Source organism: Polyodon spathula, chromosome 17, assembly GCF_017654505.1.
Source record: "Polyodon spathula isolate WHYD16114869_AA chromosome 17, ASM1765450v1, whole genome shotgun sequence".
NCBI classification, from domain to species: Eukaryota; Metazoa; Chordata; class Actinopteri; order Acipenseriformes; family Polyodontidae; genus Polyodon; species Polyodon spathula.
Genome location: NC_054550.1, coordinates 4,645,504 through 4,672,965, shown reverse-complemented (window position 1 = coordinate 4,672,965; position 27,462 = coordinate 4,645,504). Strand labels below are relative to the sequence as shown.

At 49.2% G+C, this 27,462-nt stretch overlaps 3 protein-coding genes across 3 annotated transcripts; 1 reads left to right on the top strand and 2 right to left on the bottom strand.

Moving 5' to 3' along the window:
* Window positions 1-711: 711 nt before the first annotated feature.
* On the bottom strand, window positions 712-9,699 carry pidd1 (p53-induced death domain protein 1). The gene is made up of 16 exons (XM_041275025.1): window positions 9,382-9,699; window positions 8,010-8,769; window positions 7,324-7,737; window positions 6,837-7,052; window positions 6,572-6,626; window positions 5,775-5,973; window positions 5,418-5,621; window positions 5,150-5,332; window positions 4,847-4,994; window positions 4,219-4,354; window positions 3,976-4,126; window positions 3,594-3,690; window positions 3,139-3,257; window positions 2,671-2,778; window positions 2,230-2,423; window positions 712-1,747 (listed from the first exon to the last, which is right to left on the bottom strand). The coding sequence occupies exons 2-16, from the start codon at window positions 8,644-8,646 to the stop codon at window positions 1,510-1,512; spliced, it is 3,099 nt and encodes a 1,032-aa protein (XP_041130959.1). The 5' UTR covers window positions 8,647-8,769; window positions 9,382-9,699; the 3' UTR covers window positions 712-1,509.
* A 731-nt stretch (window positions 9,700-10,430) lies between these two features.
* gatd1 (glutamine amidotransferase class 1 domain containing 1) lies at window positions 10,431-14,244 on the top strand. Its single transcript, XM_041275105.1, has 8 exons — window positions 10,431-10,626; window positions 11,079-11,155; window positions 11,575-11,680; window positions 12,539-12,646; window positions 13,218-13,312; window positions 13,390-13,483; window positions 13,584-13,695; window positions 13,998-14,244. Exons 1-8 carry the CDS (start codon window positions 10,572-10,574, stop codon window positions 14,002-14,004), a joined length of 654 nt encoding a protein of 217 aa, XP_041131039.1. The 5' UTR covers window positions 10,431-10,571; the 3' UTR covers window positions 14,005-14,244.
* Window positions 14,245-15,300: 1,056 nt separating this feature from the next.
* On the bottom strand, window positions 15,301-27,103 carry LOC121330088. The gene is made up of 14 exons (XM_041276359.1): window positions 26,602-27,103; window positions 24,733-24,920; window positions 23,455-23,592; window positions 22,947-23,085; window positions 22,125-22,308; window positions 21,669-21,807; window positions 20,804-20,968; window positions 20,633-20,670; window positions 19,590-19,619; window positions 19,070-19,236; window positions 17,882-18,300; window positions 17,067-17,172; window positions 16,358-16,622; window positions 15,301-15,437 (listed from the first exon to the last, which is right to left on the bottom strand). Exons 1-14 carry the CDS (start codon window positions 26,749-26,751, stop codon window positions 15,301-15,303), a joined length of 2,265 nt encoding a protein of 754 aa, XP_041132293.1. The 5' UTR covers window positions 26,752-27,103.
* Between the last annotated feature and the right edge of the window lie 359 nt (window positions 27,104-27,462).

The window sequence follows — 27,462 nt, the reverse complement described above, 5'->3', positions numbered from 1 at the left end:
GTGGTGTGTCTGCCGGTAGGATGCCGTGTCGGTGTGTGTGTGTCTGTCTCTCTCTCTCTCTCTCTCTCTCTCTCTCTGTGTGTGTGTGTCTGTCTCTGTTGAGAGCTGTCTCTCAGGTCTCTCTCTGTGTGTGTGTGTGTGTCTCTCTCTCTCTGTGTGTTTCTCTCTCTCTCTCTCTCTCTCTCTCTCTCTCTGTCTCTCACAGTCGAGAGAGAGTTCGAGAGAGAGGAGTCTCTGTTGTGTGTGTGTGTGTCTCTCTCTCTCTCTGTGTGTGTGTCTCTCTCAAGCTCTCTCTCTCTCTCTCTCTCTGTGTGTGTGTGTGTGTGTGTGTCTCTCTCTCTCTCTCTCTGTGTTGTGTGTGGAGTCTCGAGAGTTCGCTCTCTCTCTCTCTCTCTGTGTGTGTGTGTGTCTCTCTCTCTCTCTCTCTCTCTCTCTCTCTCTGTGTGTGTGTCTCTCTCTCTCTCTCTCTCTGTGTGTGTGTGTGTGTGTGTCTCTGATGCTCTGGAATGGAATGGGATTAATGGAACAGAATTATATGGAATGCAATGGAATGGGATTTAATGGAATAGGATTGAATTGAATAAAATATAAACATGGGGTATTGAATACATGCACATATTGTATTTTATTTCATTTTGTTTCTAAAGATCAGTACACAGCATAAATACATAAATAACATTTTAAATTCAACAAAAAAAAAAAAAAACATGATATTAACAATTCAATTACACTTATTAAAACAGAAGAACCCCCGCCCCCACCCCACTCTAGAGAAACACATTTCCTCGTGCTCCTGTGTGTGTGGTGTGTGGTGTGTGGTGTGCGTGTGCGTGTGCGTGTGCGTGTGCGTGTGCGTGTGTGTGTGTGGTTCAGCAGGAGTTTGGTCCTCAGTTTCACGAATGCATTAATCCCAGTCCCAGCCTGCACAGGTCACAATATATTATATATATACACCCACTGTATAAAACCCACAGGCATGGCACAGCATCATTTAAATTACATTCAGATGGACAGCCGACACCAAGAGAAACATTCAAGTGTATTTTTCATTTATTTTTGAATCACCATGAATCAACATCTAAAAACAAATACAATCTCGTGCAGATCAGCTGCAGGTCCACAGCAAAGTCCAGCACACACACGGTGTGCCAACACTGGCTTTCCATAGTGGTTCTCACTTCATTATTAAAAGCACCCCTGTAGCGAGTCCAGCCCCAACTACACCCTGGCTGGAGCAAAGTCCTTCAGAGCCCAGTCTCCTCTAGCACTCTACAGAGAGCTCTGTCTCCTCTAGCACTCTACAGAGAGCTCTGTCTCCTCTAGCACTCTACAGAGAGCTCTGTCTCCTCTAGCACTCTACAGAGAGCTCTGTCTCCTCTAGCACTCTACAGAGAGCTCTGTCTCCTCTAGCACTCTACAGAGAGCTCTGTCTCCTCTAGCACTCTATAGAGAGCTCTGTCTCCTCTAGCACTCTATAGAGAGCTCTGTCTCCTCTAGCACTCGAAGCCTCTACCCCATGTCTATGGCGGAGTCCTCCTGGCTGCTCCCCGCCCCCAGCCCCGCTCTCTGGAGGGAGTCTCGGTACTTGCGCTTGCCCAGCTCGATGATGTCAGCGATCTCTTCGGCGATGTCCTGGCGGCCACTCTCCTGCATTGCCCGCACCAGCTGAGCCACGCAGTCTGGCAAGCCAGCGCTGGCACGTGCCCAGGAAAAGAGCATGGACTCCACCAGCCTGCCCAGATCACCCCTGCAGAGAGAGAGAGAGAGAGAGACTGAGACAGAGAGAGAGAGACACTAACACACACACAGAGAGACACTGACACACACACCTGCCTGCCCAGATCACCCCTGCAGAGAGAGACGGAGACACAGAGAGGGAGACACAGAGAGAGAGAGACAGAGAGGGACACTGACACGCACACCTGCCTGCCCAGATCACCCCTGCAGAGAGAGAGAGAGAGAGACACACAGAGAGGGAGACACAGAGAGAGAGACAGAGAGGGACACTGACACACACACCTGCCTGCCCAGATCACCCCTGCAGAGAGACTGAGACAGAAAGCGACAGAGAGAGATGGAGAGACAGAGAGAGACAGACATAGAGAGAGACTGAGACACATAGATGTATGTGCTTTGGCAACACAATTCTTTCTATTGGCATGCCAATAAAGCCAATTTGAATTGAATTGAGTGAGAGAGAGAGAGAGAGAGACACACACACGGACACACCTGTGCCCATACTCCAGCCTTTCAAGCTGCTGGTAGGTCAACCCCAGGTTCGTTCCGATGCTCCTCCACTCAGCCCCGATGCGCAGCGCGATGCCCAGCAGGTTGACCTCGGTCAGGAACCCACTCTCCTCGTCCCCCAGGTTCAGCGGAGAGGGCTGACCGGACTGACCCCCCTCGATCACTGACCGCAGCATCTACACACAGGGAGAGAGAACAGACAGAGAGGGAGAGAGCAGGTGTCACTACAGAGGTCAACACAACACATTGCCACAGTCATTTTGCAATGAGGCGGTGTGGCTCTAGTGGTTAGAGCTGAGGGACTGGGAGGGAGGCAGTGTGGCTCTTGTGGTTAGAGTTGAGGGACTGGGAGTTGAGGCAGTGTGGCTCTAGTGGTTAGAGCTGAGGGACTGGGAGGGAGGTTGGGATCACAGGGTGACTCACTGGTAGCTGCAGTGGGAGAGTTGTGAGCCACTGGCTATCGGGTCCCTTCCTTTTCTTTGCAGCCTCCTCAGGTAAGCTGTCTGGCATCGCTCCCCGGTAAAATGAGACCTGGAGAGAGGGAGGGAGGGAGGAAGATGGCAGGGAGAATACCTTAAAACAACAAGCTGTAAACATCCTGACTCTGTGCTTGTTACGCTGACCAGTCATCGATCTCAGGCTGACGGCAAACACAAGATTTCTGTCTATCCTGACAGACAGAAGGTTTATCAACAGCATGTCTTCAGACTAACCAGCAGTTTGATATTGATGATCTAACCAGTATTAAAAAACATTTCTCTTTTTATCTCTCTCACACACACACACACACAGAGACAAATGGACACACACGTGATTGCTTGTGCCAGCTCTGGCCTCGCCACCCCGGCCCCCTCCATGCCTCGTCACTGACAGGCTAGATGTCCCGGTTACCTGGCCGCGCACGGGCTGCACGCTGCGGTCAGAGCTGGAGCTCACATACACTTCCTTCCGGTTCTTCATGTGAGAGTAAAACACGAAGGAGATTCGCCCAGCCTCGCAATCAGGGCGGTCTGGGGAGAGAGGAGAGTGGAGACAGGGGGAAGACGGAGGAGAGGAGAGGGGCGAAACGGAGGAGAGATGGAGGAGAGGGGTGCAGTTAAAACTAGGAGTGTGACGATACTGTCACAAGCAGCGGTTCTGATGGGCTTCTTGTAGGGTTATACTTGTAGGAATAAGAGCAAACAGTTCACATGGGGGACACAGGAATCAGTAAGTGGGATTGACAGTTTTCTTAGAGAAAGCACCCCAGGTAATGAGTTCAGTTCAGTCCTGCTGTTTTCTCAGGGGGTGGGGGGGGTCGTGATTTTTCACCGAATGGGGAGAGAGAAGTAGGGGGTCTCCCTTACCGGAATCTATCTCGATCCCCTTCTCGAAGCCAGCGAAGAACTGTTCCCCCTCCAGCATGTCAATCAGATCCGAGGGTTCTGGACCCTGGTACCGGCACTGGTCGGAGAAGTGTCGTAGCAGACCTGAGTGGGGGGGGGGGGGGGGGGGGGGGGGGGAGCAGAGAGTCAGGCCGCCAGAGGAGAGAGTGGGAGGGGGGCAGAGAGGGGAAAGAGGGAGTGAGGTGGCCTTTCTACAGTCAGAAAGCGTGCTTGTATAAGAGATTTCCAGTCTAGTCTATATGGTGTATGGGGCAAGTGTATTGAGAGGATACTGTAGCTGGTCTAGTCTCTGGTCTCAGTGGTGCACAGGGCTGTATCAGTGATGAGAAGCCTGTTTTAGTACCTTGTTCTGGGGCAAGCACTGCAGCAGCACCTGCTCTGGGTCCTTCTTCCTCTGCAGAGCCATGAACTGGACCTGGTGGAGACGCAGCCTCTCGTACACCCTCCGCACCACCCCCCCCACATAGCGCTGCGTGGTGTACCACAGCCAGTACCTGCAACCCACAGACAGACAGAGCGAGAGTGTCATACACATACACACAAACACTAACAAACAGCACCACCTGCAGGGCAGTCTGTGGCTCACCAGGAGAAGTGCGACACCTCGAACACAGCGTAGAGGTGAGTGAACTGCAGCGCCACCTGCTGGGTGATGTCAGTCCAGGTGTCAGCACTGGGATCCCCGTGCAGGAGGTGGAGCCGTGAGCGATCCAGAGAGAGGCCTGCAGAGAAAGACAAAGGGAGGAGTGAGGGAGAGCCAGAGTCAGAGAGAGATACACTGACACAATCACACACACACCGAGTCAGAGAGAGACACACTGACACAATCACACACACACCGAGTCAGAGAGAGACACACTGACACAATCACACACACACCGAGTCAGAGAGAGACACACTGACACAATCACACACACACCGAGTCAGAGAGAGACACATTGACACAATCACACACACAGAGTCGGAGAGAGACACACTGACACAATCACACAGAGTCAGACACACTGACGCAACCAAATACACACCGAGTCAGAGAGAGAGAGACATACACTGACACAATCACACACACCAAGTCAGAGAGAGAGAGACACACATTGACACAATCACACACACCGAGTCAGAGAGAGATGGGAGTGATGGAGAGAGAGAGAGAGAGAGAGAGATACACACTGACCCACAGAGTCAGAGAGAGACACACACACACACAGTCTGACCTGTGAGCCCCGGAGGCAGGGGCAGCTGTATCCTGACTGGCTGCAGGAAGTTGAGAGCTGAGCTCTGGGACAGGCGGAGCAGTGGGCTGGCGCTGGCCTGGGGGTCTCCAGAGAGCTCTCTGAGCTGAGGCAGGGGCACCGTGAGGACCTGCAGGGGCAGTAACACCAACAGCACACAGACACAGTGACATCACAGCAACATCACCGCACTGAGACACAGTGACATCACCGCACTGAGACACAGTCACATTACAATACAGTGAGGAGACTCACAGATGACAGGCACTCACTCAGCACACTCACCTGCATCCTGACACCCCGTGGTTCTGCAGTGGCAGCGGGGGGGAAGGTCACCTTGATCCCGTGGTCTGCAGACGAGACCAGCAGTGCCCCCTGCAGAGGCAACACTGAACAGCACTCCTCCACCAGCCGAGACACCACCATGAACCAGGAGAAATGAGAGAGGCTGCAGCAAGCCAGGAACCGCTGGGGAGGAGAGGGGGACAAGGAGTGAGTGAGAAAGGGAGAGAGAGAGAGACACCCCATGAACCAGGAGAGATAAAAGGGGTACCTTGTCGTTCCTGCTGGTTTGGCCGCCTAGTTTATCCTGTGGAAGCTCTGGTGCCTGGGCTGCCCCCAATACCCTCTTCCTCCTGCGGTAGGTCACTGTGTGGCTTTGCAGGTCGGTCCAGGAAGCCCCGTCGAAGGTTCGGATTATAACCTGCCGGTGAGGGGCTGTGCGAGGGGCCGAGTAGGGCAAGGAGAGGCTCACAGGCTGGGGAGGGGGAAGGGGGAGGAGTGAGAAGATAGAGAGGGTGTGGGAGATGGTCTTCTATATAATAAATTACACAGTGTTTATACCTTGTCTGCAGGGTGTGTCTTCTTATTAGTCACCTCTGTCCCCACTGACCCCTGACCTTTACCTCACCTTGTGGAAGCTGATTCCGTGGGGCTGCAGCTCCAGCACGGAGCTCAACAGGAAGTCGTGGTGTTCCAGCCTGACCAGCTTCCTGCTGGGCCTGCGCAGACGCCAGGTCACTGTCACCGTGGAGATGGCGCCCGCAGGGAACACCAGTTTCAACCCCCTGGGCAGGAACACGGTGCAGCCGTCATGGGTCACCACGAAACTGAGAGAGAAAGAGAGAGAGGCAGCCCTTAGGGAGGTTCACCACCGCGAGGCACATTTGCAGCTGTCTGCCGTGCTTTTCCTATGGTTATACTGAGCACTTACCAAAGCTTTCCCTGTTTAAAAAAAAAAAAAAAAAAAAAAGTTTACCATGACTCTCTGTGCTTTACAATGCTTCCCTGTGCTTTACCACACCTCTCTGTGCTTTACAATGCTTCCCTATGCTTTACCACACCTCTCTGTGCTTTACAATGCTTCCCTATGCTTTACTATCCCTCTCTGTGCTTTACAATGCTTCCCTAAGCTTTACTATCCCTCTCTGTGCTTTACAATGCTTCCATATGCTTTACCAGACCTCTCTGTGCTTTACAATGCTTCCCTATGCTTTACCAGACCTCTCTGTGCTTTACAGTGCTTCCCTATGCTTTACCAGACCTTTCTGTGCTTTACAATGCTTGCCTATGCTTCACCAGAGCTCTCTGTCCTTTACAATGCATTACACTTTGCTGTGCTTTTACTGTGGGAAACTGTCAGACTAATCCCAGCAGGGCTTGAAGGAACGAGCCTCTTATTTCCACCTGTGTGAGAGTGAAACTCACCTGTCCTGGTCTCTTGACAGGTGCAGCTCAGGAGGGGCTTTGGGTTCAGAAGCATCTGTTTGAAACAGAGAGGGAGACCCCAGTCACAGCACAGCTGGGAAGACTTTTTTATTTGCGAACTCCTGCCTCTTCACCCGTCAGTTATTTAATTGAACTGATTTATAGCTCAGTAACAGAATTCCTGTCTTGTCTGCAGCCTTTGTAACACTGACCATTGACTTCATACGAGGCCCGTTTTTAAACGCTGTGAAACTAACTCTCTCACCCTCTGTCTGGGGCTGGGTTTGGGGTGTCTCTGGCTGTCCCAGGGGATTCCCTCGGAGCCGGGCCGCGGGGCAGCTCTCGATCTCCGCTGGGACCTGGCGCAGGCAGTTGTTCTGAAGGTCCAGATGGGTCAGACTGGGCAGAGCTGCCAGGCTCGCTGGTACCGACGCCAGGCAGTTACTGTGGAGATGGAGCTGCTGCAGGGAGAGCAGGCTGCCTGCAGACAAGACAATGGAGTACAGCACATTATAATACACTGCAGAACAATACAGTGCAGTACAGTACAATACAGCAAAGTACAATACAACACAGCACAATATAATGCAGTACAGCACAGTATAACACAATGCAGTACAACATAACACAGAACAGTGCACTACAGCACAATGCAGAGAGGATACACAATGTTTCTAATCAATGAGCAAGGGCAGACATGAACACAGAGGAAGTGGACGGGGGAGATCAGTATTGTGACTCCTTGCTCTTACCCAGTGTCTCCGGCACACTCCTCAGCTTGTTAGCAGACAGGTCGAGCAGCTCCAGCCTCTCGAGTGCCCCCACCTGTTCTGGTATCTCCTCCAGCAGGTTGTGAGAGGCATCCAGGCTCTGCAGCACCCCCAGCTGGCCCAGACTGGCAGGCAGGGAGCGCAGCCGGTTCTTAATGAGGGAAAGGAAGGTGAGGCTGCACAGGTCTCCCAGGCTCTCAGGGAGGGAGCCCAGCAGGTTGTGTCCCAGGAGGAGGGTGGAGAGGCGGGGCAGGGTGGAGACGCAGCCCGGCAGGGAGTGCAGCCGGTTGAAGCTCAGGTCCAGGTGGGTGAGCAGCTGCAGGGAGCCGAAAGAATCGGGCAGCGTTGACAAGCGTCCCGGCACACAGGCGCCAAACTCATCCTTGAGAGAGCCCCCTGCGGAGAAACACATTGATCAAACCAGTACACTGCAGCATACTGGGAAAACCAGTACAGTGGAGCACACTGGGAATATCAGGCCAAATAATCAAATTCAAAAAGAAATACCTGATTTGAATATGACGATAACACAGAGGATAACTGCACTGGTTAAACGTTTAGTCAAAACTGAAAACGTTTGCTACTTTAATATTTAACAAGAGATTAAACTCAATTATCTATTAACACCCCTAGTATTATAATAATTGTGCGGCTGGCTGGGTTTGTACCTTTGAGCACGGCGGACCTGAGCCCCCTCATCCTGGGCAGCAGCTCTACAGCGCCCTCTATCCCCTCCTGGTTGCTGCAGAGCTTCACGAACTCCACGGCCAGCATCTCCTCCCGGCGAGACCGCCACAGCTCAGGTAGGAGGGCCACACCCTTGGGGTACACATCCAGGGACAGCCTGTTCCCAGCCAGGGCCAAGCCAAACAGCTGATACGCAGCTGAGCCTCCCTCCTTGGGACCCACACCCAGGAGGCAGTCAATCTTAGTGGGGCTCAAACTATCAGCACGTTGAGAGCCGGTCTCACCGCGGTCCAGACAGGCCACCCCACCAGGTCCAGGGTCACGCTCTGGAGGATGCAGAATAGGCACGCCCAGGGGAGTCCTAGGAAAGGAGGTCAAGCTGGGGGGGTCCCTCTCAGTCTCAGTCTCAGGACGCGGGGGATGCACAGCAGACAGGGCTACGTCCAGGCTTTCCCAGTTTGAATCCAGAGGCGTGGACGGTGATGAGGACAGGGTGTCTGAGTCCACAGGGTCTGTGAGGCTGGCTGGCTTGGGAGGCACACTGGGGCTCGCTGGGTCTATTCCCCCTGACCGACTCCTCTCTCCACCTGGCTGCTCTCTCTGTCCTTGCTCTTCCATGCTCTCTCATCTCTTTCTCATCTCTCTCTGTGTTGCTTCTGCGGGTGACTGAGGCAGTGGCAGGCATGTTGCAACTTGCAGCAGGCTAGCGCTCCAGTGCAACACCCAGATGCATTGCGCCAGCTAAGATAGGAGAAAAACACAGGGAACAGGAGACATGGGCAATGTATTTTTTTAATATGCTTTCCCATACCTCGCTAGGCGTTGCAATGCTTCCCTGTGCTTTACCAAGCTTTATTAAACTTGGCTAGGTTTTTACTCTGGGAAACTGTTAGAAGTGTTAAACTATAAAGGTATTAGAATGAGCTGCTGGCGTGGGTACTTGAATAAGGTGCACCCCTGTACACTGAATTCTTTAATAATCAACAATATGCATATTACACTGCATGCCTTTACATTTCAGTATAATTAGTTCTCTTTTGTTGGTGTTTATATAAAAATACAATGTAATGTAATATTTAATAGTGATAGAAATAATTAACTCCAGAACACTGCAAACTACGAGAGTATAAACCTTCTCCCTGAAACAAAACAACGATTAAGAGGCCCCAACGTGTCATTACAACACTAAATACTGTTCTATAACACCGTGTACAGAAGACGCGCACATGATTTCCTTTTAAATTTTAAACTAAAGCCATTATTTCAACTCGAGACGTGGTTTAAAACAATCTCAAACGCGCTGCAATTCAAAGAAGCGGCTTTTATTTTCTTTAGAAAGCGAACAGTATATACCTTCAGTGTCCGGGCGCTTTACTTTCTGCTCCCCAGCGCACACAACAAAGTTACTTCGAGAGCAGCTTCCTCAGTGAAACAACGAGAGTCGAGAACCAGTCGAGTAAATCCTAGCACTGATGAAGCGCCACAGCGACCAGGCATACAGATGCACTGATGAAGCGCCACAGCGACCAGGCATACAGATGCACTGATGAAGCGCCACAGCGACCAGGCATACAGATGCACTGTTTTATATTTCTGTGTGACTGCAGGTTTATTTTGACAGATGTTCGTTTGCATTCAGAGTCCCGGCTGTTTTAGGCAGAGCCGCCAAAGTTTTGCACAGGGCGGCAGGGCGGTCTTAAAGACACAGGGCACCCTATTGTGTTCGGCACAGTGAAATACAGTGGTGTCAAATATATATAATAATAATAATAATAAATAATAATAATAATATAATTATGTATGATTGTTTTGTGTACTATAAACAACACAATATATTTAGCTGGACTGGAGTAAAAAAGAATTGCAATTGTAGACGTGCGTACCAGACCTGTCTTTGTACGCGCCAGTAGAAAGTTAGCTGAACTTCAAAGGAAACGTAAATTATTTTTATTTGGTTTGTAGACACACAGTGTGTGTGTGTATGTGTATATATATATATATATATATATATATATATATATATATATATATATATATATATATATATATACACACACATATTTTTTGTTTATTTTTTGTATATATATATATGAATGATCGTTAGCAACAGTTTAATAGGATAATAATGAGTACAACCAGCGATATAGTTTACTGTCAGCACAGTTTGTATATTTGTTGCACCAGATGGCGCAATATCTTTGCTAGTTTTCAGTCACCCTCATACAGAAGCTGTACAACGCGGAACTGCTGTGCAGGAGCCGCTGTTTCCACGAAAAAGGGCACCGAAAATAAGTGGGACACAACATTGCCATTCACAAACACAAGCCCGCAATCTGCGCAGGCGGCTCCAGGAAGAGAAGGGAGTGTTCCCTCTGTTTGTGAACGCAACGTCATTTACGCAGACGTGCGTCTCTCAGAAATGATTAACGGGTTTAGGGGCAGTGCGTGTGATTCCGACTTGCGAGTAATTATTAGAAGATTATTTAAGAGACAGAGAGCCGAGCGGCCCCTGCACAGTTAAATATCTGTCGTGTTAAATCATAATGACGATGGCTTCTAACCCTACATGTCTGATTGTGGCGAGTTCTGCAGCTGAGGGTACGGGACAGCAGCACGGGTTATAATCTATTGTGATATATCTAATTATCCTTCCGAGCGACCCATTTGGGCTGTTGTAATGTACGCAGCGGTATTTATTATTATTATTATTATTATTATTATTATTATTATTATTATTATTATTATTTATTATTTGTTTTAAATAACTATTACAACGATGATACGGACCTTAGCTATTGTATATATTTTTTAAATTATTATTTTATTTGTTTTCCTGGGACATTCCCCGAATCAATAAATTATTATTATTAAATGTAATAGTTCTACGGATTACTAGGTTTTATTTTGTAGAACAAGGATATACGGTAATATGATATCATAAGAACGCCCTTATTGTGTCATAATAGTAGCACAAGTGCACGGTTGTGTAAGTACATCACTATAACATTTCACCCTTATTTCCCTTCTCTCTCTCTCTCTCTCTGTCTCAGGTGTGTCTGCTCAGTCCTTCCTTCACTGCTTCAATCTGTGCAGCTCCACCTTCAACCTGCAGATCGCCACTCCTGGGGTGAGTCCAGTAGCTGCATAGCGCAGCACAGGGTGTGCCATACTGTGTCTGTGTGTGCGTGCCCTGGTCTATGGCAGGGTGCGCTGTGTGGAGTGTGCTGTACTGTGTCTGTGTGTGCGCGTCCTGGTCTAGGGCAGGGTGCGCTGTGTGGAGTGTGCTGTACTGTGTCTGTGTGTGCGCGTCCTGGTCTAGGGCAGGGTGCGCTGTGTGGAGTGTGCTGTACTGTGTGCTACTGTAAAGCAGGGAGGGAGGGGAGTGGATTAACAGAAAAGCAAGGTGCAGAGCAGCACTGGGGATGCAGAAAGATAACTAAACCATTGGCAACTAGCACAAGAACATGTACAAACAAGGTAACCTATGAACCCTCTCCCCCTATCCCTCTTCTCTTTCCTCCTCTCTTCTCTCTATCCCTCTCTCAGGGGAAGCCAATTGACTTTGTCGATGTTGACGAGACGAACATGAGGCTGATCCAGGACTTCAGAATGAAAGCCTACGCCGGCCCGGCCAAGCTGGAGTCCATCGATGGTGAGAGGGGAGAGGGAGAGGGGGAGGGAGGAGATGCACGATTAAGAAAGAAGTCATTTCTCTTTTAACTATCTGGGCACTTCTTGCTGTGGGTTGTCTGAGTGGGTACCAGCATTCCCAGTGCGTTCCAGTTTAACCCATTGCAGTCCTATGTCGGACCAGGTTCGACATTACGATTTTCCCTTTCCGGTCCGATATCATCAAAAAGACGTCAAGCACAGGTCTCTAGTTATTTTTTCTCTGGATAAAGCAGAGAAAACCTTTCAATGACCGAATGAAGCCGAAAAAAAAGGGGGCGTGTGAGCAATAGAGCTAGTAGCTGCACCACAAAGATAAGACGGACACAGACAAAGGAGACAGCTGCTTCTGCATCCAGCACTCAAAGAATATCACAGACGTTTGCAGCGCTTTTTGAAATGTTATAGTAATAAAATAATGACTTGAATCGCATTATTGAGGAGTTTGGTGATAAAGCAAGTGATCAGGAGAGGATTTATCAGTATGCACGTCTCTAAAGAGGTATGTGAAAAATACAGCGAACAAGGGGTGGGGCTTGGCTGGAGGTGCAGTACTGAGTGTCCTTTTGCCATGCAATGCGTTTTAAACCTGTTTTACTCTGAAAAAAAAACCCATTTTAAACATTGTGTGTGAAAATAAATTGGACCTGACGCACCTCACAGGCGCTGAATAAATGGACCACTAAGGGTTAAAGTTGTCTCAAAGTTCAGGTGGCACTCTGCTCTGCAAAAAGTATACCTTCCCAGCCTTGGTGAGCTTTCTCCATTCTGTTTAACATGTTCTCCCTCTACCTCTTTCTCACTCCTCCCTCTCTGCTCTCTCTTCTCTCTCTCTCTCCAGGAGCCCGCTATCATGCTCTCCTCATCCCCAGCTCCCCGGGTGCAATGTCAGACCTGGCGCACAACGGCTACCTGGCAAAAATCCTGCAGCACTTCGTCTCAGAGAAGAGTGAGTCCTGAACTGACTTCATCAGAGTGTATGACACTGTCTAGAGACTGCAGACTGAACTGACTTCATCAGAGTGTATCACGCTGTCTAGAGACTGCAGACTGAACTGACTTCATCAGAGTGTATCACGCTGTCTAGAGACTGCAGACTGAACTGACTTCATCAGAGTGTATCACACTGTCTAGAGACTGCAGACTGAACTGACTTCATCAGAGTGTATCACACTGTCTAGAGACTGCAGACTGAACTGACTTCATCAGAATGTATCACGCTGTCTGGACTGAGCACACAGACTGGACCTCCACAGAGCGCGGTGGTTAGTCCACAGCGAGGATCAGGCTGAATAACGTGGATGAGCCCCGAAGGGTCGTTTCTCTTCCTGAGTGAAGTAAACACAAGGACTCGCTCCTCTCGGTGTGTTCAGCAAGTTCAAGCAAGCGTGTTTAAACCAAACAGAAAACAACCGTGTTCTGAGAATGACTTTACTGTAGCTCCAGCTGGTTTGGTTTCCGGGAGCTGAAGCCCTCTCTTCTCTCTTTCTCTCCTCTCTCTCCTCCCTGTGTTGTTTCAGAGCCCGTGTGCGCAGTGGGTCACGGTGTCTCTGCTCTCTGCAGTGCCGTCACGGAGGAGCGATCCTGGCTGTTCAGGGGGTACAGCCTCACCGGGGTAGGGACACACTGCTAGTTGTTAGATGTATGTTGCAGTGCAGTGCAGTGCCTGTATAACCACCTCTCTCCCGGCAGCCCTCAGTGTTGGAGCTGGTACGCCGCAGAGACTTTGCAAACCTCCCCATTTTGGTGGAAGACTTTGTGAAGGACTCGGGGGCGACTTACAGCGGTGAGTGGAGCTGACCGACTGCAGTTACACTGAGACACAGACACGCTCGCACACACACACACACACACACACACACACTCACCGTGTCGTTGTGTTGCAGCCAGTGAAGTGGACGCGGTGCACGTGGTGCTGGACAGACACCTGGTCACCGGACAGAATGATCAGTCCACCATCGCGGCCGTACAGAACCTCATCCTGCTCTGCAGCGCCAGGTACCTCCCCTTCTGTAAAGCAGCCAGTGGTAGTATTTTGTCTGTGTTGGTGGTGCGTTATGAAGTTGGAGTCTGATGGGGAGAAGAATGAGTACTGTGGTGTACAAGTTACAACTGGGGCAGGAGCTCCTCAGCACAGAAGGGTCCGTTATAGAGGTGAGAGAATGGATTTTAAATGTGGTGGGCAGTCCTAGTGATAATATTAGCAAACGAGAGGTGGGAACGGATTGTGATGCAGTCGTGGGTAGCACTGTTCCGTGTGCCTGACGGTCTCTCTCTCTCTCTCTCTCTCTCTCTCTCAGGAAGTGACTCTGGGAAGGTGTGACAGGCTGCTGGAATACTGAAGGGATCACTAGGCCTCTGTGCCTCTGCACCAGAGTGGGGGGGGGTCTTTCAGTACTACTGGGAGACAGTGACCCCCCCCCCCCCGAAGCAGCTCAAGACTCGTTTACTCCACACTTTATTGAAACCCGCGGGATCACAGACATGTGCTGTGTTTGCCCCACATCTTTCTTGTCTATATTGTAAATAAATAAAAATGTGAAGAAATACAAGTCCCGTCTTTTTTCTGTTTTAAAATAAATCACGACTCCAGATCTTCCTTGCATCGGTGTCATCAGACTAGCTACTGACACAACATCTAAAACACAAGGGGACCGCCGTGAACGGTGTACTGCAGTCTCATCTTGTAATTCAAACATTATTTATCATAAGTTACTCTGTCTAGTTGACCCGGTCTCTTCTATCAGGATGTCCAGCTCGCAGGGTCAACTATACACATTAACTTGTAATAATAGTTATAAGGGTACCCGTTTGGTTACTACTACTAGTGAAAGTAAATGACACCAAATATGTGCTTTTCAAATCAATAGAATATTTAATATACATGCACACACAGTAATATTATACATTTTTTAAAATAAACGCCCATTCCCTGGAAATGTTACGTGACATAAACCCTGAAATTCAAGCCCCCTGCATGTCTGGCAGGAGTTACCCTGTAGCAGCTGCTGTTAATGCAAAACAATACAGAACAAGAAGGGGTTTGGCTTCAGAGACAGACCATGTTACCAAACAACCAGACTCCTACTGCACAGCAATGTCACCCCACTCCAGGTTTTACTACCGGCTTGATTAGCCACAGTGCGTATCATGACACTCCTAGCGAAACCTGGAATGGATCTAACTGCTCTGCTTCCCTCAGTCCCGAGGGAGCGCGGCTGTCTGGGGAACGTGCAGCACCTCAGTGCTAGCTTCATTGTCGGACCCACTGTCAATGCAAACCACCCAAGCAGATGTCTAGCTCTGCAGATGTAAAGGTTTGTGTTTCTTGCAGACGCCATGCCACCTCTGTGTTGTGTTTTCATCCCTTCTGCATGCCTGCTTGCCTGCCGTCATAAGTATTTAGTTGTGCTTCACTGCAAGGGCCAGACTTATCAAAGTCATTACACCTAATGCAATCGCAACATTCCTTGATAAAACAGGCCAGTGTGCATTGCTGTGAGTGAGTGTATCTGTCTGTCTGTGTCTCTGTGTGAGAGTATGTCAGTGTATGTGTGTGTTCCTGCTTTTGCGTCTCTGTCTGTGTGTGTCTGTGCCTCTCTGTCACTCCTGGAGGCGGTAGTGCCTGAGCTTGTGTTTGTTCCGAATCCCGAGGAATGTTTTAATCAGCAGCCAACCGACGATCAGGAGCACTGCGGCCCCCAGAACCACCCCCACGGCAATGCCAACACGGTTCGGAACTGCAGAGAGAGAGAGAGGAGCACTGTCAGTACTGCTTTTAACATGTGCAACAGGGCGGAGACACACACAAATACAGAGACACGCACACACACTGAGACACGCACAAATACAAAGACACGCACACACACTGAGACACGCACAAATACAGAGACACGCACACACACTGAGACACGCACAAATACAGAGACACGCACAAATACAGAGACACGCACACACACTGAGACACACACAAATACAGAGACACGCACAAATACAGAGACACCCACACACACTGAGACACACACACACACACAGAGACACCACACAAATACAGAGACACGCACACACACTGAGACACCCACACACACTGAGACACACACAAATACAGAGACACAGCACACACACACTGAGACACGCACACACACTGAGGGCACACATACTGACCTCACACACAAATACACACACGTGAGACACACCACACTGAGACCTCTGTTCACGTGTGTGAGACTCTGCACACACTGAGACACGCACACTGTGAGACCACACACACTGAGACACGACACACACACTGAGACACGCACACACACTGAGACACGCACAAATACAGAGACACCCACACACACTGAGACACGCACACAAACACAGAGACACGCACACACACTGAGACACACACAAATACAGAGACACGCACAAATACAGAGACACGCACACACACTGAGACACGCACAAACACTGAGACACGCACAAATACAGAGACACGCACAAACACTGAGACACGCACACACACTGAGACACGCACAAACACTGTGTCTCTGTGCGTGTGCACTCATGTGGCTATAGTGTTATGTCTCTGTACTGTGTGACACGCACCCACAGCTGTGACACGCAAGTGTGTGTGTGGTAGCATCTCACTGTTCACACACCTTGACCTACGCCTCACAAGTTGACACTCCCGCGGAAGACCTGGTCGCTGGACTGACCTCAACTGATGAATTGGGCCGATAATGGATGTAGAGAGTCGGAGATGGTGGAGTTGACGCCGAGCCGGATCGGACCGGCGCTGACTGTGAACAGACTTGACTCCAGGGACTGGCTGCAGAGGTATGAGCGGAAGTAGGGAGGGAGGAGCGGGAGGGGCAGAGAGAGGGACAGCGAGTCTTACTGGTCATCATCATACACAGCTTCACAGAGCAGTGCATATACACCTGGGGAGAGGAGAGAGGAAGGCATTTTAATAAACATTGCATAGCCATGGGGAAAAAGCCGTGGGGGAGGGGCTGCAAGCTACAGTGCAGATTTATCCAGGTAAACCTTTTGAAAAGAGCCAGCAGGGGAAACATTCATCTGAATGGTGGAATGATCCTCAGCAGTCTATAATATAGCACTGAAGACACGGATAGAGTCTTCCAGCTCAAACCTTATCAAGTTTCTTTTAGTATTTCTGTATTGCAAGTGAATCTTTGGTGTGTTGCTTTTGTTTTGTTTTGTTTTTTTGAACGCTGGAATCAGGTGTGGAGCTCCAATGCAGGGGATGACATCAGTGCACCTGGAATTCTGGCAAGCCCTTCGCTGTGATTGGTCGGTTTCTGATATGCAATAGGAGCACGGCACACAGAGGGCCAGGAGGAGCAGCTGGCTGGGGGACTGACCTCAGGGATGATGCGAGCCGGGATGAGGGAGGTCAGGTTGATCTGGTAGATCTTCTCATTGAGCTCATCCATCACGATCTGAACCTTACCCCCACCGGCCATACACCTGGGAGAGAGAAAGGAAAAGGGAGAGAGGCGCTCAGCAAGCACACAGTCCACATTCACAATTTAAACTGGATTATTATACACTGCATAGTCTGCAGATCCCCAGTACAGCACTGAGTTCTCTACACTAGACTGTATTGAATTAGCTGGCTCTCAGATCCCCAGTACAGCACTGAGTTCTCTATACTAGACTGTATTGAATTAGCTGGCTCTCAGATCCCCAGTACAGCACTGAGTTCTCTATACTAGACTGTATTGAATTAGCTGGCTCTCAGATCCCCAGTACAGCACTGAGTTCTCTATACTAGACTGTATTGAATTAGCTGGCTCTCAGATCCCCAGTACAGCACTGAGTTCTCTATACTAGACTGTATTGAATTAGCTGGCTCTCAGATCCCCAGTACAGCACTGAGTTCTCTATACTAGACTGTATTGAATTAGCTGGCTCTCAGATCCCCAGTACAGCACTGAGTTCTCTATACTAGACTGTATTGAATTAGCTGGCTCTCAGATCCCCAGTACAGCACTGAGTTCTCTATACTAGACTGTATTGAATTAGCTGCTCTCAGATCCCCAGTACAGCACTGAGTTCTCTATAGACTGTATTGAATTAGCTGGCTCTCAGATCCCCAGTACAGCACTGAGTTCTAGACGGTATTTAATTAGTTGGCTCCTCTGTGCTGTAGTATATTAGTTGCAGGCTCCCTCACCCCTGATCTATGAAGGCACTGTCATCACTCCTTGTGTTGTCATTGGTCTTGGAGATCCAGCAGGACTGCACCACAAGCTCCACTCCGGTGATGTTACAGCTGGCGTTCACTTGCAGGTAGAGCGGCTTGCTGGGGTCCAGATCGAAGGGCGTGTCCATCTTGCCCATGTCCCCTATCCGTCCCGCACCCAACGCGGCCGGCAGCTCCCTGCGAAACTTGATGTCAAAGGTGAATTTTCCGAAGGCTTCGTCCTTGGGCCCCTGGGGTACAGACACCTCCCCGGTCACCTGACCCCCCGCTTTGAAGCGACAGGCCAGCGGGAAGCGCAGGGAGGGGATGCGCGTGATCACAGCGCCCGGAGCCTGGCTCGACACACGGCTCGACACCACGTTCACCAGCACCAGGTACGAGTCCTCTTCCTGGGTAGAGGGGAGAGCACAGCTAGCACCAATTCACTATATACCACTAGAAACTGAATGCGTGGGGGTTCTGGAATGTGGGCGGGGCTGTTGGGATGCTCTATGGGCGGAGTTTCTGTGTGTGTTCTGGAATATGGGCAGGACTGTTAGCAGGCTCTGTGGGCGGAGTTTCTGTGTGTGTTCTGGAATATGGGCAGGACTGTTAGCAGGCTCTGTGGGCGGAGTTTCTGTGTGTGTTCTGGAATATGGGCAGGACTGTTAGCAGGCTCTGTGGGCGGAGTTTCTGTGTGTGTTCTGGAATATGGGCAGGACTGTTAGCAGGCTCTGTGGGCGGAGTTTCTGTGTGTGTTCTGGAATATGGGCAGGACTGTTAGCAGGCTCTGTGGGCGGAGTTTCTGTGTGTTCTGGAATATGGGCAGGACTGTTAGCAGGCTCTGTGGGCGGAGTTTCTGTGTGTGTTCTGGAATATGGGCAGGACTGTTAGCAGGCTCTGTGGGCGGAGTTTCTGTGTGTGTTCTGGAATATGGGCGGGACTGTTAGCAGGCTCTGTGGGCGGAGTTTCTATGTGTGTTCTGGAATATGGGCAGGACTGTTAGCAGGCTCTGTGGGCGGAGTTTCTGTGTGTGTTCTGGAATAGGGGCGGGACTGTTGGCAGGCTCTGTGGGCAGAGTTTCTCTGTGTGTTCTGGAATGCGGTCTACGCTGTTAGCAGGCTCTGTAGGCAGGGTTTCTGTGTGTGTTCTGGAATGTGGGCGGGGTTGGAGCTGTACCTGGATCCTGGTCCCGCAGCCTATTAGAGGGATATCCAGCAGGAAGTGGGTGGAGTTTCCTGTGATGTCACAGGTGGGGTCGATGAGCTGTAGGTCACTCTCTCTGATCCGGGGGAGGGCGGTTCGGGGGAGGAACAGCTTCATCCGATCCTCCAGACACTGCAGCACTGTGGAACAGGAAACAAGGAAAGCATCACCACACAGCTCTGGGCTTCGAGCTCCTTTCAGGATGTGCATTGAAATGGCAGCTAATCGCAATACAATTGTGTGATCAATGCCAGTCTCAGTGCTAAAGCTTCTATTTTCAGCTTCTTGTTGGCATGCGGCTGCTGTTAACTTCCTGACGGAGGCTGTCATCACGATGCAAACAATTACATGGAAACATCTTGGCGGGCAAATTTATAACCTCCCGTCGCTGAACATTTAGACGCTGAATCGGCCAAATCAAATGAAAAAGAAGTGCAGTGAAGAACATTCCAAAACTACCAGCCCAAAATCCGTGTGGGAGGGGCTTACATACCTGTCCCTGGGGGAGGAGCTATGGTCAGCTCTGCAAACAAACACACACAGGACACAGGTCAGAGACACCATGGGACACACAACTACACAACCCAACACAACATCCTGCATCCATACACTCAGAGACAGGAATGGAATGGGAGCTGCGCTATACAGACAGACCTTTATAACAGACCAGCAAAGTGTTATGAAGCACAGCGCAAGCATGGTAAAGCACAGAGAGGTCTGGTAAAGCATAGGGAAGCATTGTAAAGCACAAAGAGGTCTGGTAAAGCATAGGGAAGCATTGTAAAGCACAGAGAGGTATGGTAAAGCATAGTGTAGCATTGTAAAGCACAAAGAGGTCTGGTAAAGCATAGGGAAGCATTGTAAAGCACAGAGAGGTCTGGTAAAGCATAGGGAAGCATTGTAAAGCACAGAGAGGTGTGGTAAAGCATAGGGAAGCATTGTAAAGCACAGAGAGGTCTGGTAAAGCATATGGAAGCATTGTAAAGCACAGAGAGGGATAGTAAAGCTTAGGGAAGCATTGTAAAGCACAGAGAGGGATAGTAAAGCTTAGGGAAGCATTGTAAAGCATAGAGAGGTCTGGTAAAGCTTAGGGAAGCATTGTAAAGCACAGAGAGGTCTGGTAAAGCTTAGGGAAGCATTGTAAAGCACAGAGAGGTCTGGTAAAGCATAGGGAAGCATTGCAAAGCACAGAGAGGGATAGTAAAGCTTAGGGAAGCATTGTAAAGCACAGAGAGGGATAGTAAAGCATAGGGAAGCATTATACAGCACAGAAAGGTCTGGTACAGCACAGAGAGGTCTGGTAAACCACATGAAAACATGGTAAACTATAGTAAAAGCATGAGGGTGGGGAGGAATTGTTAAATTACCGTGCAAATTCACCCGAGAAAACTTTTAAAAGGAGACACTACAGAAGTGAGTTTTTTTATAATCTTTAATATTTTACAAGCTACTAATTACTAATCCACCCCAACACTTGTTGGAGGGGAATGTGCTATACATCATATCAATAATACAAAAAGATGAAAGTAAACATACGCTGTGCAATCCAAATGCATCTGGGCTCAGACTGAAACCTGAAAAACAAAACACAAACATAAGTCAAAATATAACAGACTTGTCTGGGTCTGATTCTAACTGGGTCGGATTCAGGTTCTGGCTCTGATTCAGGTTCTGTTCTGCACATCCTCTCTGCCCGTGTGTGTTTACCTCTCAGTGCTGGCGCTGAAACAGACGGGTCTGCTTCTGGGGTCCTTCCTACTGGTTCCGGTCCAGCTCACGTTGGCCGACAGCACGCGGACCCCGGCTCTCTGTCCCTCCCACAGTTTGGACCGCACCAGCCCAGGGGGGCCCAGAACTGTGATATCGGACACCCTGTTGGGACACAAGGAGGGGGGAGATTTGCATCAGCGCATTACTAACACACACACACTCCGGTCTGGAAAACCTAATACAACTGATTATCCAATCTATTAGAGAGAGAGAGAGAGAGAGAGAGAGAGAGAGAGAGAGAGAGAGAGAGAGAGAGAGAGAGAGAGAGAGAGAGAGAGAGAGATAATTAGATAATTTTTTTAATGCACTTTATAACCACTTCTTCCTCCAGTTGTTGTAAATAAGTCTGCTTGGCAAAAACAGAACCCTACGATGGGGATGTAAACAAACTGCACCATCAGCAAGGCTTGTCTGATGAGGGATGCACAAACGTAAACAGACACCAAAAAATCAACCCCATTCATTTATCCCATGAAAAAACTAAACTAAATATTTTTGGGGGTTTACTAGCTCTATGTCCACTTAGAGAGGTTTATCTTGGTATTTTTGCACGGTATCCTTCGCACTTTTCCCTTGCTTTTCCAATGCTTAGCTCTGCATTTATTACAGTGCACCCTGGTTTGCTGTGTTTTTCTAATATTCTTTACCATGCATTCACTGTGATTTATCACACTGTGCTTTTGCTAAAGAAACCCTTCAGAAGGTCTCATCACAGTTACAAACAGTCCTGATCTGATTGGGAAGAGGTTGTTTCTCAGTAGAAACACAGTGAAAAACAAACAGCCAGGAAGTGACATCTTACATATCGGAGCTGACGGTGCTGATGGTGAACGTCACTTCATCGTAGGGCAGCACGGATACTGTCTCCCCATTGGCTGGAGTGGGCTCTGTGAATCCGGGACGGGCCAATCCGGGCTGGCATTCCAAGGATTCTCCCTCCACTGATCAGGAAACACATTTTTTTTTTTTTGGTATTTAAAAATAGAAAAAAAAAAACACACACAACAAAATATGAATCTCAGGCATAGAGAATGTTTTAAAAATGAAAAAAAAGAACAGCCAGAACTTCATTCATTCACCTTTAAGAAGGGTGACAATGTACTTTCAAATCAAGGGTAAAGGGAAGTGATTTTAGCCTCAAAGGTGATCTGGAGCAGCAGCCCACGAACAGTAACACTTACATCATTCATTCAGCTCGCCAGCATTAAGAACACAAGCAGGGTTATAACCTCTTAAAGGGGAGGGAGTTTAGCCACACCTGTGACAGTGAAGTGCAGTGGCGTGGAGCTCAGGGGTGCTCCGGTAGAGGAGTACGGAGGAATGGTGCGGGTCCCCTGGGTGTGTGTCAGAGTCACTGCTGCTCTGGGATAGTCCTCCACAATGAGCTCCACAGCGTAGGAGCCCTGAGCTGCCCCGCCTGTGTACCACAGCACGCACAGCTTCTACCAGACAGCAGAGGGCAGCATAAACACACACTCAGAGTCACACTGCAATTCATTTACAGCAGCGTTCCAGAAAATATAATTAAACAATGAAGTGACTAGGACCTGGGATGAGATTACATTGATTCAGTTGAGTAATTTGAGTGCTTGAGGGCTGGGATTGTGCAGCCCTGCTTTACAGTACACTCGTTATACACAGGGGCGTGGGTTCCATTACAATACATAAAAACTCTATCTTAAAGAGGTCCTGCATTAATGAAACCAATCTAGACATAAAATCAATTGGGCTCTACCTTTCACTGTGCAGCTCCCACAGAAACTGAAATGACAGCGAGCACTCTTTCCACGCTACCAGACTGCAGCAGAGTGAGAGAAGCCCTTTGTTTGCATGCTTTATACTTTCACATCCCAGCCAGAGCAAGAAAATCTCTCCCTTTTTAACACCTTCTTTCGGGTCATCGACCAATCAGCTGCTTCCTCTAATGACTGACAGCCTGTTACATGACCCTGAAGACAGTGAGAGTGTTCCTGAAAGTCAGGCAAACAAACCTGAGCTATTTTCTTGACCCTAGCCAGGTAAAGTCAAGGTGCTTTGATTGTTGAAGTGTTGAAACGTTTCTCCTGCTTGACCGTGTTACCTCGTCCAGCTGCAGGAATGGCTGCTGGGAGCAGAGTGTGCACTCCGCCCGCGCTCGCTGACCGTAGCGACACCTCACCACGTCTCCCTCGCGGTCCGACACACTCAGGTTGAAGGACGTCGCGCAGTTTTGGGGTAACCTGTTGAAAAGCAGTTCAGATCAGGAGTGATATTTTCTTTAGTGTTCCAGTCCAGGCTGTAACAGGTCAAATGAAATTGTTCTCTGCTTGGGGGTCTGGAGGGCTGAATTAAAATAGCTGCATTTTAAAATAATGGCTGTTTCTGCAGTAATCAATTTCAATTCATTATGAATATTTGTGTCCATTTATTACAAATTATATTCAGGACTACAAATCCTTACAAAAACAACATTTGCAATTCAGATGTTACTGCTGTGCAGCCTTACGAAACTCTACTGAGATTCAGCGTCACCAATTAAACAGAATTGGAACAAAGACCAGGTCTGGAAGTTTTGCCACACTACCCCCTGCTCTGTGCAGCAGTCTCACCTGACAGGTGGGAGGAGGGCAGCCTGAGGGGGGCTGTTAGGAGAGCCGGTGTCAGATCGAAGCCCCAGCTCCACCCTCATCAGCAGGACAAACTGGAGACGAGGAGCCACGGACTGGGACCAGCAACACCCAGAGGAGCTGAAACAAACAAGAGAAACCTCTGACTTTGCAGACCTGCAGCCAGGATACACTCCCAGAACAAAGTGCGAGAATGACACAGGTACTCAGGGAGCTCACGCAGAGAGTGGGGAGGGCATGGAATGGGTCGCCTGGGTTAATCTAGCTCTGTCACTGATGCCAAGTCATTGCCCGTCACTCGTGCTTGCTAGCAGGCGGGGGTGCTGTAGTCGGCTACTGTCGCACTGTTGTTGCCTGATTGAGAAGTTCTGAGATCAGGTAGGATCTCGTTCCTAAGTGTTCTTCTGTTCGAAGTGTCTGGGTGCGGCTGTGATGCAGTCCTCGAATGCTTGCTCTTCGGTCCTGCTCCTCTCTCAAGCTGAAACTGACTGTTGTGTTGAATTGGGGAGCGGAGGGGCTCGTGATTCTGCTCAGTGCTCACTGTGTTCAAGCGAAGACCATCAAACTCGGTTAGACCCCTGATCTAAGCAGCGGAACTCGAACCCAGACCTCCAGAGGAGGAGGGAGAACGTCTTTAGAAAAAATATGACGCAGTTTCTCCAGGAGAACAAAGGCTTCACCTAGAGACTCTGACGCCACACTCTATCACTGCCGGCCACAAAGCACGTTCTCTACGAGGGATTGCAGTACAATGCCTTTCCATTCCATAGTGTAGGTGGGGTCTAACTAGAAGATATTCTTAGAAAACATCCCCAGACTTGTAAGTAATTCAGCATTCCTACCTTTCAATTTGACCTTTTTAATAGCCTCGCCACTTTGTGAAAAACAACGGCTTCACCTTGAGAATCTGAGCCCTTGCCTCTTCTTTTGGAATGCTACAGGTTCTCTCTTAGAGACAGGTTGTGTTGACATTCCTGGGCTGTGTCGCCCAGCGCTCAGTTCTTGCTGAACCAGTTTCTAGCACATTGTATTTTTAAATTGCCCTGCTAATAACACTGCATTTTGACAAAAGACTCAGCCCTCATTGTGTTTGAAACCTAAACTTCATGTAAAAAGTGAAGCTCCAGGTTATTGTTCTCACTCACCCCTCATGTTGGACTCATTAGTAGTGTTCAGAGCTATTCACCGTGGAGGAGAACCAGCCCCTCACCTCCAAGCTCTGACTGGTTACACTGGAAACGCTGGCACTGAACCCCGTACCTGAGCTGCAGCGTGGAGGAGCGGTCAACGCGGGTGACGACCTCCCCCTGAGCCTGGCACCAGCCTGGGGAAGGGCTGCTCCCTTGCGCCCCCTGCTGGGAGGGGGAGGTGCAGTTCAGCACCCCACATAGCCCGTTTGAAGCAGCAGGACAAGGAGAGGAGGACAGGACTCTGTAGCGCAGAAGCACCTGGCAAGCAAGCACAAAGACATTAAACTCCCGGGAGTCTCCCCTCCCATCACATCTCAATACACAGAGCCCAGCTGATCCAGGCTATCGGGAATCTCCCCTCCCATCACATCTCAATGCACAGAGCCCAGCTGATCCAGGCTATCGGGAATCTCCCCTCCCATCACATCTCAATACACAGAGCCCAGCTGATCCAGGCTATCGGGAATCTCCCCTCCCATCACATCTCAATGCACAGAGCCCAGCTGATCCAGGCTATCGGGAATCTCCCCTCCCATCACATCTCAATACACAGAGCCCAGCTGATCCAGGCTATCGGGAATCTCCCCTCCCATCACATCTCAATACACAGAGCCCAGCTGATCCAGGCTATCGGGAATCTCCCCTCCCATCACATCTCAATGCACAGAGCCCAGCTGATCCAGGCTATCGGGAATCTCCCCTCCCATCACATCTCAATACACAGAGCCCAGCTGATCCAGGCTATCGGGAATCTCCCCTCCCATCACATCTCAATACACAGAGCCCAGCTGATCCAGGCTATCAGTTACAATATCAATCTGCTAAGTGGCGTCAGATCCCTGACGACCTGCGAGGGCACCAGGGATGGAAAGAAGACTCCTGTTCCTAGTGCACATCAGTGCCACCTAATCCAGGTTTTACTACCAGCTTTATTAGCCCCAGTGTGTATGGGTAACAAGCTCAGGTGCGTTTTATTAATCTCATAGGGAAATCAGGAATTGATCAAAACCCTATGCAACGGGAGTCTGATTGCCATCCTGGGTACGCCAGCGATTGACAAGGTTTTCCTGGTGTGTGTGTGAATAAATAAATAAATAAATAGATAAATAAACAGCAACCTATCAATCGCCCAGTCTAGTTCTCATTGAAAGAGAAGGAGCTAAGACATCCCAGTCTAGTTCTCATTATTATTATTATTATTATTATTATTATTATTATTTGGCAGACACACTTTATCCAAGGCGACTGACAGGTGTTACAGGGCAGTACAAGGTTACAAAGCAGGATTCATATTTTACAGTGTAGTTTACAGTAAGAGCAAATAATAACACCACTAAAATACAATACGAACTGGGATGCAACAAGTTAGGATCACTGCAAGTTCTGTCTACAGTAACCGATTAGCCATGCAATAGTGTAAGGATAGCGCAACAGCTGAGGATCCAGTGGTGTGGTGCTGAGGTCAGGCGAGTCCAGAGCAGAGCAAGAGATCTACAAGTGCAGTCTAACAGCTTCAAAAAGAATCAGATAAGAAAACGCAAACAAGTTTGATGAAGTGAAGTTTCCTGATTTTTCTGATGGATTTCTGCACTTTCATCATGAAGTAAATCACACAGGGAAGTTTTCGTTATTTGTTCTTTAAAGTTGGCGTCATGAAGACCTGCACAGTTATTTTTCCTAGATTAAAATATGGCAGGTTAATAGGGTCTGTTCTGATAAGCGAACTGAAACTAGAATTGTTTACAGGACCCCCCCCCCAATCAAGACACCTCCTAAAAAAGACATTAGACAACATTAATAGATGACCTTCTGCACTGTACTGTAATCCCAGAGATTGAGGGGCTGAAGAGCACAGCGCACAACAGGGCAGGTTAACACCGTATCAGAGCCGTGCTCTGATAATTGGAGGTTTCACTGTGTAGAAATCAGAAACAAATACCTCTGTGCTGTTCTCTCCGCCGGACGGCTCCACACTGAAGGATGATCCCAGGTAGGAGAAGTCCGAAGAGGAATCCAGGGCTTGGGAATTCTCCCAGAGTAACGAGAGGGTGAGGAACAGGAGGAGAAGAACCACTCTAACAGGCTCCATATCTCCCAAAAAAATTCAATAAAATTAAGAACACCACCAGAAACCCGTTGGGGGGTTATTGTCCTTCAAATAAAAAATACAGCAGCACAGCACAGCACAGCACAACACAGCACAGCACAGCTCCTTGGTAAGAGATCAGATGAACTGGTCTCTTTTAAAAGATGTCTTTATGGGGGGAGTCTGGTCTTCGTAGAGCCGTCAGCAAATGCACAAGGAAAATAATCGCAGGTGTTATTCACACGCAGAATATCTACAGGCAGCCAGGCAGGACTGGATTAGCAGGTGAGTTTAAGGAACGCCTCTGCTAGAAGAGGGAGGAGTGGTGCAGTGAGAAGGGGTGCAGTGAGGGAGAGGAGGAGAGGGGTGCAGTGTGGGGGAGGAGGAGGAGAGGGGTGCAGTGAGGGAGAGAGGAGGAGAGGTGTGCAGTGAGGAGAGGTGTGCAGTGAGGGAGAGGAGGAGGAGAGGGGTGCAGCTCTATTTATGGAAGGGCTGGATGGACAGAGACTGGACATACTGCTTTGTGCATTGGGAGAGAAAGTCTTTGCAAATGTTTTCCTTTGTCTTGCCTTGGAACCCTGCCATTTGCAGAGTGGAGTGGAGTACAGGGGTGTGAGAGAGAGAAAAAGAAACAGTGATGGAGATTGAAAGAGGGACAGAGAGGCAGAGCCACTTCATAAAAGATAAAAAAAACAGAACTAGTTTCTAAGTAAT

Bases quoted from the DNA above. Each gene is read 5' to 3' on its own strand.
- gatd1 (XM_041275105.1), top strand. From the start codon at position 10,572: ATGACGATGGCTTCTAACCCTACATGTCTGATTGTGGCGAGTTCTGCA. The intron at 11,156-11,574 runs GTGAGTCCAGTA...TCCCTCTCTCAG, and splicing joins TGCAGATCGCCACTCCTGGG to GGGAAGCCAATTGACTTTGT. The intron at 12,647-13,217 runs GTGAGTCCTGAA...GTGTTGTTTCAG, and splicing joins GCACTTCGTCTCAGAGAAGA to AGCCCGTGTGCGCAGTGGGT.
- LOC121330088 (XM_041276359.1), bottom strand. From the start codon at position 26,751: ATGGAGCCTGTTAGAGTGGTTCTTCTCCTCCTGTTCCTCACCCTCTCG. The intron at 18,301-19,069 runs GTACAGCTCCAA...CCCTCTACCCAG, and splicing joins GCTGCGGGACCAGGATCCAG to GAAGAGGACTCGTACCTGGT. The intron at 15,438-16,357 runs GTGAGGCGTAGG...CTCTCTCTGCAG, and splicing joins TTCCGCGGGAGTGTCAACTT to TTCCGAACCGTGTTGGCATT.
- pidd1 (XM_041275025.1), bottom strand. From the start codon at position 8,646: ATGGAAGAGCAAGGACAGAGAGAGCAGCCAGGTGGAGAGAGGAGTCGG. The intron at 7,738-8,009 runs GTACAAACCCAG...GTTTCTCCGCAG, and splicing joins CAGGTCCGCCGTGCTCAAAG to GGGGCTCTCTCAAGGATGAG. The intron at 4,995-5,149 runs GTGAGTGTGCTG...CTGCCCCTGCAG, and splicing joins CACGGGGTGTCAGGATGCAG to GTCCTCACGGTGCCCCTGCC.